The 14,011-nt window shown below is 40.5% G+C and overlaps 1 protein-coding gene across 4 annotated transcripts in view; it reads left to right on the top strand.

Moving 5' to 3' along the window:
- CCBE1 (collagen and calcium binding EGF domains 1) overlaps nucleotides 1-14,011 on the top strand; it is a 290,499-nt gene that overhangs the window by 213,896 nt on the left and 62,592 nt on the right. For all 4 annotated transcript variants that reach the window (XM_063699277.1, XM_019014286.4, XM_063699276.1 and 1 more), the window contains one exon: nucleotides 3,956-4,008. In XM_063699277.1, coding sequence (XP_063555347.1) covers nucleotides 3,956-4,008 — 53 coding nt within the window. The remainder of the gene's footprint in view (nucleotides 1-3,955; nucleotides 4,009-14,011) is intronic.

Here is a 14,011-nt window from a genome sequence, read left to right as displayed (position 1 = left end):
ATAACCGTAAAATTTTAGTGAATACTCAAGCCAGTTTTCCTTCTGGTTGTTAGGAGCTTGAACTTTTTTAAACTATAGAAAACTAGACAGAGTTTAAGTTTCATGCAATATAAAGGCGCACCCTGTACTTCTGGTACCTCATCATAAATTTATATCTTCATGGGCTTCTCTGGGTATGTAAAATTATAATTTAGTTTGAGAGGTTGGAAAATTATGTCTAATAAGAGCACTCTGGACACTGCCACACATCATTCATATTGGTAAATTGGATGGATGATTTCCTTCTAACATAAAATGTCAAATTAATCTATGCTGGGAATTCCAGTACAGGCAGGGGGACCTTAGCTGTATCACTGAAGTCTGTTTTGATAGCATACCAAATGCCACTGTTTTTATATTGAAAGCATACTTTATATGCTTTTGAAGTAAGATATCTACCACCACTGCATTGCATGTGAGAAATGTTACAGGGAGAGGAATGAAGTGGAGTTGCTGTTGCCAGTTATGCTTCAGAATTTCTGTTACCAAATTTGACTTTTAACAATTGTATGAACTTTTCATAAATTTCACATAAAACTAATTAGGGATTTTATAAAATTTTTATAAATTTTGTTTCAGGAAAAGATTACTGAAGTTTCTCCTAGGAATGGTAATTTACCTGGCAGACCAAATTGTAGTGAGGCAAATTGATTTGACCAATACAGGTTGAGCATCCCTAATCCAAAATTTTGAAACATTTTCAAAAGAAATGCTCATTGAAACGTTTCAGATTTCAGATTTTTGGACTGGGGATGCTCAGCTTGTATTCTGCAAATGTGCCAAACTCCAAAATAATCTGAAATCCGAACACTTCTAGTCCCAAGTATTTCAGATGAGGGTTACTCAACCTGTAATAAAATCTGATTATACTAATTTGAAAGAGTAGAAAATAATGATCTTAAATTATTTTTTATTAAAATGTGATGAAAAAAATTAAGTGTACCAAAATTCTTAGAAGACCTTATATAACCTACCTGAAAGTTCTAATTATTTGACAAAGCTGAAACTTGTTTTAAGACACAGATAATGTCTAATTTCCCAAATCAGTGGTTTGTGCTCCTTTCTCCACCATGATGTGTAAATGGTGTGTTCACACAGGTGACATGATAGGCTGTAGGTGACGTGCAGTTCCCAGCTGGTAGACCACGTTTAACTCAGTTTCTCTTCCTAGAAAGCATGCCCAAACACAAATGAGCGAGAATGATGTTGCAGTAGGAATAACCTTGAATCTTATGTCTTTAATAGTTACAAAAAAAATACTTCTTAAAACGGTAATTTAACCTTTATAGTCAAAATATCTTGGGGTATATTCTTGAGATTTGCAGATCCACTGTAAGCTGGTTAATTCTCAGCTTCTCATATATGATGATGGAAGTGGTGAAAGCAAGGAATGGGGAAAGTAATGCGAGCAGGAGACAATGAGACAAAGGGAACATTAGCTCCAGCAGAAATGCCAAGGTTGTGCTATTTCACATAAAATGTAGAGACTTTGTAACCATATAGGTCCATTTAACCAACTGCCATTTTTTCCTACAGTTGTCATATTTATTGCAACTACATGCATTATAAACCTTGTAAGACAATGTATGTTATTATTTTTGCTTTAAGAAATTCAGAGCAAGTCTTTGCTATTGTGAATAGTGCTGCAATAAACATATGTGTGCCTGTATCTTTATAGTAGAATGATTTATAATCCTTAGGGTATATACCCAGTAATGGGATTGCTGAGTCAAACAGTATTTCTGGTTCTAGATCCCTGAGGAATTGCCACACTATCTTCCACAATGGTTGAACTAATTTACACTCCTACCAACAGTGTAAAAATGTTCCTATTTCTCCACATCCTCTCCAGCATCTGTTGTTTCCTGACTTTTTAATGATCGCCATTCTAACTGGCATACACCAAGGAATACTAAGCAGCCATAAAAAAGAATGAGTTCATGTCCTTTGCAGGGACATGGATGAAGGTGGAAACCGTCACTCAGCAAACGAACAGAGGAACAGAAAACCGCGTGTTCTCACTCGTAAGTGGGAGTTGAACAATGAGAACACATGGACACAGGGAGGGGAACATCATACACTGGGGCCTGTTGAGGGGTGGGGAGCAAGGGGAGGGAGAGCATTAGGACAAATACCTAATGCATGCCGGGCTTAAAACCTGGACGACAGGTTGATGGGTGCAGCAAACCACCATGGCGTATACCTATGTAACCTGCATGTGCTGCACATGTATCCAGAACTTAAAAATTCTTTATATGTACTCAGATATTTACTGTTTATAATGTTCTTCATTCCTTCCTAAAAATGTACATTTCCCTCTAGTGTCATCTCCTGTTAGCCTGAAGAACTCCCTTTAGCACAGGTCTGCTGGTAATGAATTCTTAGTTTTTTTAAATCTGAAATGTCTTCATTGCAGCTTCATTCTTGAAGGATATTTTCACTGGATATTCTGGGTTGCACAAGTTTGTTTCCTCAGCACTCAAAGGATGTCATATCACTGTCTTCTGGTTACTGTGGTTTTCTGATGAGAGGTTCGTGGTTATTAAAATCATCCTTTCCCTGTATATCATGTGTAATTTTTCTCTGCTTTCAGGATTTTCTCTTTAGGTTTCAGCAGCATGACTATGACATCTCTAGGCATTTTGTGTATGTGTGTAGTTAGGTGTTTGGGGCTTGCTAAACTTCTTTAATCTGAAAATTTATGTCTTTCACTCAATTTTGGAGGTTTTCAGCCATTGTTTTTTCAAATATATTTTTCTGCTCCATTTACTGTCTCCTCTCCCTCTACAACTCCAAGTACCAGACCTTAGACCTCTGATATTAGCCCACACGTCTCTGTTCCTTTTTTTAAGTCTTTTTTTCTCTTTCCTTCAGATTGGATAATTTTCATTTATTTTCAAATTCACAAATTCTTTCCTGCATCATTCCCCCATTCTTCTGTTAAGCACATCCAGCAGCATGTTTAAAAATTTCAGATCTATTTGTCAGTTCTGTAATTTCTGTTTTGTTCTTTTAGTAGTTTCTCTGCTGAGATTTTCTGTTTTCTTCATTGCAGGTATATTTTCCTTTATGTAGTTGAACACAGTTAAATAGCTACTTTAAAGTCTGATAATTCCAACATATAGGTTATTTTGGAGATTGCAGCATTGATTGTCTTCTCTTTGAGAATTGGTCACATTTGTACATGTTATGTTGTGGAGAGCCTGCATCTGGCTGTATTCATTCAGAGACTGTAAATATTTTTCTTCTAGTAGGTAGTTAACTTGGTTAAATTAGCTTGGTTGAAGTGGAGTAAGTATTGAATATTTATGTTAGGAATGACCTGTTTGCTATATTTTAAATTCAGATCATTTAGGTACCTTTCAGTTTCTTATATGGTACAAGTGTTTAAAAAAAAAAAATCACTCAAATGAGAATCAGAATGCTTGGGTTCCAGTCTTGGTCTTAATAGTTGACTACCTAATTATTGTTATATTACAATTAACAATCATTATGTTATAATTAACCAAGTATTGTTATTATGATTCATTGTTATAATAAACAAGTGGTATCTCTTTGGCCTGTGGAATGAGAGGCCTGGTCACCCTTAAAGGTCCTTTTCCTATTTATGCCCTATACTCCTTTAATTGCTTAATATAAGTATCTTGAAGTCGGAGTTAATTATTTAATTTCATAGGATTCAAAATGTTGATTTCATATATTATGTAGCAGAAAGAATATCCCGGTATTAGAAAATGTCATGTATTATTGATATTTTTTCTTTTAATCTCAGATTGCCTTAAAAATACTTCACCCCTACTTTGCTTTATGCCTCAATGTTTCCTGGGCACAAGTTATTTCATTCAAACAACAATAACTGAAAAGAATTTTATTTTTAGCCTAATTATTATATTTTAAATGTTTGTTTGTCTCTTAGGAAAAAGTGCTGCAAAGGATATAAATTTGTTCTTGGACAATGCATCCCAGAAGGTATGTAATATAAAAAAGATATTGTCTCACTTTATTCACAACTAATCATTCAACGTCTATCAACTTTAGCTGTTCATGGAATATAGGTGTTATCTGTGTCTGATTATCTGTGTATCTGTCTGCATATATTTTTTGGCATCAAATTTTTCTGACGCCAATTTTGTTATATGTAGCATGCAGTGTCTGAATCATTATATGATGTGTTGGTACACATTGAGTCATTCTTATATAGTATTTCAGATTTTATGATTAATGGGCTATAATCCCCCAGTTAGCCCATTTGTGTAATTTTACACACAATTAGAACCAACCCTCCTCCCTTGACCTCTCTACCTGCTTTCTTTACCTGCCTTTCACCTGCTAAACTTTAAGTCCCTTTATGTGACCATCAGCAAACAGTACCTGAGTGTTCAACCCAGCACTCAGATACAGATACAGAGCAAAGTAAGGCGGGGACCCAGCTCTCAAGTTGTATGCATTCAAGTTGAGTAGCCAGGATGGGGAGCAGATAGAATCAGAGAGACCTAGATTTTAATCATGCTTCTATGTCCTACTAATAGCTTTGACCTTGGGCAAGTTCAGATTACTTTCTAAGCCTTAGTTCTTACAGGGTAGTATTAGTATGTGGGTCAAATGATGGTTTTAAGAATTTTGCCACATGTCAAGCACTTGGAACAGAGGCTGGTTCTTATTATATGCTTGATAAATGGTGGCTGCTGTTATTGCTGCTGTTGTCATTGTTAGTAATAACTGCAATATGTGCAGTAGAGACATTCAAAGCAGAAAGTGTTCAGAGGGGACATATACACAGAGGCCCAGGGCAGTCAAAGAGGGTCTCAGAAATGAGGGGAGAAGTGAGACCATGTTATCAAGGAAGACTGCCCAGGACTTAAACAAGTAGAAAGTAGAGGGCTACAGAGGGTTCCAGGCAGAGCCCTGACACAGAAAGCAGCAAAGACTATTTGTTTGAAGGGCATGGGGTTAAGCTTGTTCAGGGCTGGGGTGAGGTGGGTGGGGAATGTGAAACAGTTTTCTTCACCTTTGCCCAAGAAGCCAGATCTCTATGGAAGATCTAGAGCCCAGCCAAGATAATTCTGTTGCATTATCTCATAGAGCACCATTTTTGATCAGTTAGAAACAGATGAATCCCTCCCATTTATTGCTGTTTTCTGTGGAAGGTTGGGACAGTTCATTGAACCATAGCTGTGACCTTTGAGAAAGCTGCCATAGGAAGTCTGGCTGGGAATCGCTCCACGTGTGATGGTTGATGTGGTGTTGGGTTTCTCTAAGCTGAATTTCTCTCTGCCAGTCAATTCTGTTGGTTATAGCATGATGGGTAAACCCACAAAAGTCACAATAATTGCATTTCTTTCTATAACAGTTTTTCTCAGTCACCAGCTGTGTCCTTTATGTTGCAGTTTGGCAGACTCGAAAGAAAATTAAGTTTAGCCCCTTTGGTTTAAGATCTTATCTAAAGACCTTGCCCAACCTAATTAAAAACACATTGCATGGATACTACATACTTAGAGTTTCTTTCAATATTAGTGGTTTCAAACATCTAGGCCTTAAAACTAGTCTCCCTCATCCTAAAGAGACTACAGCACCTATAATTAACATAACCCAGAACTGAATATTTTCAGGAAAAGTGGTCACACATGCTGAAAGTTGTTTTGCCAGAGCTAATTCTCTGCTCTGTTGCTTTTTGCTAGAACACTTTTCATAGCGTATTTGTTTTAATCTGTGGGAAAAAGTCAATGATTGTTTCTTTTACTAAAGATATCTTTAGTCATAATTGTTTCTATCATGAAAGAATGCAAAGTACAAATGCAGTATTTCAGAAAATATTGTATATCAGGGTTCTCCAGAGAAACAGAACCAATTTTGATTTCGATTTTTCTACGTATGGAGAGAGAGGGAGAGACTGAGACCGAGTGAGAGATTGAGACTTTTTTTAAGGGATTGGCTTATGAGATTGTGGAGATGCAAGTCCAAAATCTTCATTGTAGGCAGGCAGGCAGGCAGGCAAGAGATCCAGGGAGGAGTTGCAGTTGGAATCTGCTGGCCAGAAGTCCCCCTTAGATTGGCAGGGTGTGGGAGGGGAGGTCAGGTTTTTTCTATTAAGACCTTCACCTGATTGGATGAGGCCCACCCGCATTATGGAGGGTCATCTGATTTACTCAAAGTCTACTGATTTCAATGTTAATCTCATCTAAAAAAATATCTTCACAGAAGCACGTAGAATAATGTTTGACCTAATATTTGGACACTTTGGCCTAGCCAAGATGACACAAAAAATTATCACAAATCTACACCTTGTCAACTTGGCACCCATATGCATCTTCTTAAACCATACCTAGTCTCCAGATAAAGGCAATAACAAAGTTGTATGTTCATCTGACATGCTGCAACTATGCTGCATGAAACACACTAACCCTTTCCCCAGAAGAGGGTATGAAGTCCTGGGGCACTGGACTTTTCCAGCATCTCCTTGATATGCTTTAATGTAAATACTGTGATGTAAAGTCACTACATCTTATGACATATGATAAGAAGATAAAAGAAGGAAGAAAACAAAGATTGGCATGCAGGTGCACACACACACACACACACACACACACACACACACAGAGACATGGTAATAATCCATGGAAAGATAAGAAATACTCATGACAATTTACAGGGCTTTTTTCTGTAACTTGTCCCATGGTCATAGCTGATACATGTAACCTGCCACCTTCTACCACACAACCCATATTCCCTTTGCCCTCAGCAAGCACCTCACCTGATCGTGGTTTTTTCTCTACCTGGTAAGGTGACCCACACCTTCATTCCTGAAGGATCTGAGACGTTAGCCCTGCCTGAATTGAGTTGTTGTCTTCTGTTGACTTTTTAATCACAGGGTGTGACAATACTAAGGGACCACCTAAGGTGTTTCTGGTGTTCCAGAAATTCTTCCTTCCCTCTGTTGTGGAGTAACAGTACAATTTCCCCTTGGTAGCCAGGATCAGTCACCCCAGCTAGAACAATAACTCCCTTTTTTGCCTGCTGATGCAGAGGCATGAGGAGACCAAAGTAGCCAGGTGGCACCTTAATTTTCAGTTCAATGGAATCATTTTTGCCTCTGTTGCTAGAAGTGTTCCTCCCTTTGAAACTAGGCCCTCTAGGCCAATATAACATAAAGTTATAGGAACAGGAAGCAAAAATTTTGCTAGTGGATCAGTAGGGATAACAGTGAGTGGTGCCACTTCCATTTCCACCCCTTGATTCTGGGACCTGTGAATCCTGGTTATGGGACAAACCATACCATATGTTGGATACTGATTCAGAGCATATATATCCTCCTGGTGAACTTGACTCCAGACTAAATAGCTGGGTACCATGGCCTAGCCAAGTTGACATGTAGCACTAACCATCACAGATGGCAAAAAGAAACTAGAATGTCTAAAGAAATACATTAACTAATGAGTGGCAGCTATAGTTTTTAAACGTTGCTGCCTCGTATTTGCTGCTCTAAGTCAGGGCTCAGTGAACTATGGCCTGTGCGCTAACTCTGATTCTGTAAATGAAGGTTTATTGGAACACAGTCAAACCTATTTATTTCAGTATTATGTGTGACTTCTTTTGCACTACAACAAACTACAGCAGAGTTGAGTAGTTGCAAAAGAGATCTACAAAGCCAAAATATCATCTGGCCCCTTAACATAAGTTTGCTGACCCCTGCTAGAAGTGATGTCTTGATTGGCCAGGTGATAGGATGATCTCATTTGTTCTAGTTCAGCAATTATTAATTCAGCATAAACTGTGGGAAGGGAGCAGTACTGGTTTCTCGAAGGGACACAGTCCCTGCCAGGTAGCTGAGCAGTCATAAGAACCAGCAGCAAAAGAAGCAGAAGAGCAGGTAAAGCTTGTACTGTGCATCAGGCACAGTGCTTAATGGCATCATCCAATTTAATCTTCATAAAAGCACCATGAAGTGTGGGTATTATTATCTTTATTTTGTAGGAGCTGAGGCATAAAGAACCCAAGATCACCGAGATAGTGGCAGAGATGGGAGGGTTGTCCCAGAACCTATACTATGCACCCTAAAGCTACATACTTCCTGGAATAGGGCCTGGCACAGAGTAAGCATTCAGTAAATGTGGAAGAGTAGCCAGCCGCGGTGGCTCACGCCTGTAATCCCAACACTTGGGAGGCCAAGGCAGGCGGATCACCTGAGGTCAGGAGTTCAAAACCAGTCTGGCCAAAATAGTGAAACCCTGACTCTACTAAAAATACAAAAATTAGCCAGGCCTGGTGTCTGGCACCTGTAATTCCAGCTACTCCGGAGGCTGAGGCAGGGAGAATTGCTTGAACCAGGGAGGTGGAGGTTGCAGTGAGCCGAAATTGTGCCAGCACACTCCAGCCTGGGTGACAGAACGAGACTCCATCTCAAAAAAATAAATAAATAATAAATAAATATAGCAGAGCATTGGAATAAAAGAGGTATAGAGTCCCATGGGCGGTGAGAGGGTAGACAAACTAAACTGTTGAGGAGGTCAAGGAAGGCTTCTTGAAGGGGTAGCATTTGTATCAACTCTTGAAAAACTGGATAAGATATCAACAATTATAAAAGGAAGTTGCAAGAGGTAAAAACAGAATAAACAAAAGTATGGAGGTGAGAAGGCAAGGATGTGAATAAGGGATGAAGAAAAAGAGAAGTTAGTTTCGCTGCAGTATAAGGAACTTACAGATAAGTCTCTAGGTTAGAAAAGTCTCAAGGGATACAATGCCAGAACTTAAATACAAGAGCGAACCATTTATATTTCATGTTGATTAGTAGCAAGTTGTAAAGGTTTTTAAACAAGGGGATGGTGTACACAGTGCTATGCTTTGGGAAGGTTAGCCTGGCAGTGTTATCCCAAATGGATTTAATCTTGGGATGGTAAGAATCTTGGGATGGTAAGAATCTTGGATGAAGATCTTGTTTACAAGGGAGTTTCTGAAGGTCTGAGTTAGAATGGTGCCAAAAGAAATAGGACAGAGAGGATAGAAAATAGATACATTGTAAAGATAAAAGCTACATGACTGAAAGCTGGTAGGCTCTGGGGAACAAGCATCAAAAATGGAGGACTGAATAAATTCATTAATCTTGCCTCCTCCAGAAAATGCACAAAATGGGCAGAGCAGGAGGAGGAGGCGGGAAAGATTCACAAAAGACATAAACCCACGAGGATAAAATGGGAAGAGGAGATAATAGCAATAAAACTTTGGAAGCTGGAGAACAGAGAGGGAGGTGGTAAATAGCTTAGCACAATCCGAAAGGTTGAATTCTAGCCAGCTTAAGGAAACCAAGGAGCAACCCCAATTTACACCAAAACAAACAGTAATCAGTAACACTACAAATAAACTAGAAAAAGGGGTAAAAGTAGTGTGAAAACAGGATTGATTAAAAGTTTAAGAAGAAGTTAGACTCCTGGATCTTGTCCTCTGCTCCATACAGACAGGATATTGCCTTTTCCACAACCAGACAGAAGACAGAAGATATATTTTCTAAGAGAGTACACCAGAGGTTCAAGGATCTGAAGGAGACCAGTCAGCTGAAAATTAATGCCCAATACTGAAAAAGGAGGGTTTCAGTAAATGCTCACACATTGAATTTTGAAGCCCCCAGCCTTCTCCCTTCACTTGAGTTCCAGAATGACTTCACTCTCAGGCAAGGATTTGGAAATGTCTTCTGTGGGCATTCTAGACAACCCAAGGAAAAGGTCTTAAGAAACTGAACTTGTAATGCACTGGCCAAATCACTTACAGTGATACCCAGATGTCATAAAATCATAAAACTATATGCAAACAGATTCTATTAATCTGTTTTAAATATACCATGAATAAACTAGAGCAGCCATCTCAGGATCATCAGATATTAGAGGGAAACTACCATTTGGCCCAGCAGTGGTATATATTCAAAGGAAAATAGATCATTACACCAAAAAGACACATGTATTCCTATGTTCATCACCGTGCTATTCACAATAGCAAAGACTTGGAATCAACCTAGGTGCCCATAGTAGTGGATTGGATAAAGAAAATGTGGTACATATACACCATGGAATACTACACAGTCATAAAAAAGAATGAAATCATATCTTTTGCAAAAACATGGATGGAGCTGGAGGCTATAATCCTAAGCAAACTAACATAGGAAGAGAAAAACAAGTACCACATGTTCTCACTTATAAGTGGGAGCTAAACATTGTGCACACATGGACATAAACATAGGAACAAGACACTGCAGGCTAGTAGTAGTGGGAGGAAATAGTCGGAGGGTTGGAAGGTGAGTAGTCGGGGGAGGAAATAGTGGGCGGGTTGGAAGGTGAGTAGTAGGGGGGAATAGTAGGAGGGTTGGAAGGTGAGTGGTGGGGGGAGGAAATAGTGGGAGGGTTGGAAGGTAGGTAGTAGTGGGGGAATAGTGGGAGGGCTGGAAGGTGGGCAGTAGTGGGGGAATAGTGGGAGGGTTGGAAGGTGAGTAGTTGGAGGGAGGAAATAGTGGGAGGGTTGGAAGGTGAGTAGTAGCGGGGAAATAGCGGAAGGGTTGGAAGGTGAGTAGTAGGGGGGAATAGTGGGAGGGTTGGAAGGTGAGTAGTGGGAGGGTTGGATGGTGAGCAGTGGGGGGGGAAATAGGAGGGTTGGAAGGTGAGTAGTTGGGGAGGAAGTAGTGGGAGGGTTGGATGGTGAGTAGTAGGGGGGAAATAGTGGGAAGGTTGGAAGGTGAGTAGTAGGGGGAGGAAATAGTGGGAAGGTTGGAAGGTGAGTAGTAGGGGGGAAATAGTGGGAAGGTTGGAAGGTGAGTAGTGGGGGGAGGAAATAGTGGGAGGGTTGGAAGGTGAGTAGTGGGGGAGGAAATAGGGTTGGAAGGTGAGTAGCAGGGGAGGAAATAGTGGGAGGGTTGGATGGTGAGTAGTGGGGAGGAAATAGTGGGAAGGTTGGAAGGTGAGTAGTTGGGGGAGGAAATAGTGGGAGGGTTGGAAGGTGAGTAGTGGGGGAGGAAATAGTGGGAGGGTTGGAAGGTGAGTAGTAGCGGGGGAGTAGTGGGACGGTTGGATGGTGAGTAGTGGAGGGCGGAAATAGTGGGAGGGTTTGAAGGTGACACTGAAGAAGTTTTCCAAGCACGGGAGCAAGAGATCAAAGAAATTAACAATAGGAAAAAAAAAGATGAGAATATTAAACATAAAGTCCAGGGGATGCAACATCCAAATAATTTAAAATTCCACACAGAGGGAGTAAGTTCTTAAAGATATAATTCAAAAAAAGTCTTCAGAATTGAAGGATATTAATTTCCAGATTATAAAAAGGGTTTACCAAAGATTGAAGTGGTACCATATAAGTCCTAAAAATTTTTAGGGAGGAAAAAAATGTGATTCATACAAAAGCTCAAGAATTCGAATCTCACAGGACTTCCCTACAGCAGCATTGAAAAGCTGGAAGACAATGGAACAATGCCTTCAAAATTCTGAGGCAAAGATTTCCAACCTAGAATTATATACACAGACTATCAGTAGTAATCATAAGGGTTGATAAAGTATATTTTAGACATGCATGATCTCAAAACTTTTATCCCTTTTATGACATTTTTCAGGAAGCCAATGGAGAATATTCTCCACTAAAATGAGGGAGTAAACTGGAAGAGAGAAAGACATGGATATATGGTTTGGTTGTGTCCCCACCCAAATCTCACATCGAACTGTAATAATCCCCACGTATCAAAGGCAGGGCCAGGTGGAGATAATTGAATCATGGGGGCAGTTTCCCCATACTGTTCTCATGGTGGTGAGTAAGTCTCACAAGATCTGATGGTTTTATAAATGAGAGTTCCCATGCACAAGCTCTCTCTTGTCTGCCACCATGTAAGACATGACTTTGCTCATTTGCCTTCTTCCATGATTGTAAGGCCTCCCCAGCCATGTGGATCTGTGAGTCAGTTAAACCTCTTTCCTTTATAAATTACCCAGTCTCAGGTATGTCTTTATTAGCAGCGTGAGAACAGACTAATACATGAGAGATCCAGGAAACAGGAATCCAACAAAAGAGAGAGGGAGGTGATGGGCATCCCTAGGTTCATGGTGAATGCACATTCATGGAGGCAGCTATAGGCTGGGTGCAGTGCTGGTAATCCCAGCGCTTTGGGAGGCTGAGACGAGGATTATTTGAGGAGTTCAAGACCAAGAGTAGTAGTTGCTGTGCAGCAGACCTACAGAGTCCTAATTAGAGCAAGTTGAGATTAATTTGAAAAAATGTCTATAAGAAGAGATTTGCAAAATTGAGGGGATCTCTGGTGATGAATCAGTGATCAATTTGTAGAAAACTGAATATGTAGATTGAATTGTCCAGAAACAGAGCCTTCGCCACTTATTTAACAGAAAGCAATTAATATGAAGAATTGCTAACTAGTAATTGAGAACCAAAAATGCAAAGGAAAACTAAGTATCATTGAGGTAACAACTGCAGGAAGCAGCTACTGCCTCTAGGCTAGGGAAACAAAGAGAAGATACTGGGCCAGTGAAAACTTAGAAGTTTGGAGGACCCAGAACTCTGAGGAAGAGGTACTGACTAGCAAGCCCTATTTCTCAGAACTCAGAGGAAGTTACTAGTGGATCAGGGACCCAGACCTTTGAGGAGGGGCTACCAGATGGCTGGCTGGTGCTGATGTCTCTGAAATGGGATACAGTGAGGCTGATTTTGCAAGTGTTAGAAAAAATACAAGCTGGATTTTGCTGCTACTGTTTTCTTTTTGGTAGACACAGGAGCTCACTATGTTGCCCAGGCTGGTCTTGAACTCCTGGCCTCAAGCCAGCCTCCTACTTCAACCTCCGGAGGTGGCACATGCCACCATACCCGGCTTGCAGCTGCTATTGAAACAATCTGCTAGTGGGGTGGAAGAGAAAGGCTGATATTAGGCTTTCATGAATAGGAAGCCCAGGAAGCAAACCAGAAAAAGGCAGATATCCTTTCTTCCTCTTCCTGCCTCCCTGTCTGTATCTGTCTGTGTCTCTATGTGTGTCACTGTCAGAAATGAAGAGGTTGGCACCTGACACAGGAGGAATGTGGTCTCCAGAGCCCAAGTCACAAAGTAGCCCATGGAAGAAGAAGGTGGGTGTTTGAAGCTAAGAGAGAAAGCTCAGTAACTGGCACCCCAAAAATATACAAGGTAATTCTTTTAATTCCAAAGAAGACAAAAAGGTCTTCAAGAAGGTATAAGTAATTCAAGCATACTTCCAGGCTCAGCAAAGAATAGCCTTTATGTTGTCATTATGGTGCAAATACTAAAAATTATCACACCAAAATATCATCATAACTGTATTGGCCAGATGGAGGGAATAGGAAGTTATGGGTGTGACTGCAGGGGACAGGAGGCCATGAAAAAGTTAAATGCATCTCTTCAGTTACTGGAATCAATAGAGAGGATTTAAAATAAAAATAAAGAAGCAATGCAAGTCAGCTATTTAGAGATGCAGAAGTGAATATAGAAAGAATCAGAAGAGTTGAGAGCGGTTCCTCAGGGAAGCAGAAATGGTAGGAGAGACAGGGAACTGCCTTGTTAGGCACCATGATCAACTCAAACACTTTGACAGCCTCTCTGCCTCCTCCTTCCCCTTCCCAGCTGCTGCGGAATGGTGGCAACAGCCAACAGGGAAGCTCAGAGCCAGTCATGCCAGGATCATGCTCTCCAACAAAAAGAGCACAGAACCTTGGCTGCCTAGAGGTGATGCCAAGTGGGGGAAACGTGTAGCCAGAGACAGTTTGCAGGGTTGGTCAGAACACCATGCAGGCAAAGCAGGCCTGAAATCACAATCATGGGAAGGAGTATTTTACAAGGGCAGCTTTCCAGGTCATCGTGAGAGTGGCACAATACTTGTCACACAAACCCTCCCTGCGTCAGGAGCTGGCAGCCCACCCGTTCACCTTCATATGTGGTGGATCAAAGCCAGACTCGCTCTGTGTCCAAGTATAGTTTATCTGTCAGCACCTG

Source organism: Gorilla gorilla, chromosome 17 (genome assembly GCF_029281585.2).
Source record: "Gorilla gorilla gorilla isolate KB3781 chromosome 17, NHGRI_mGorGor1-v2.1_pri, whole genome shotgun sequence".
Taxonomy (NCBI): Eukaryota; Metazoa; Chordata; class Mammalia; order Primates; family Hominidae; genus Gorilla; species Gorilla gorilla.
This window is presented reverse-complemented; position numbering and strand designations above follow the sequence as displayed.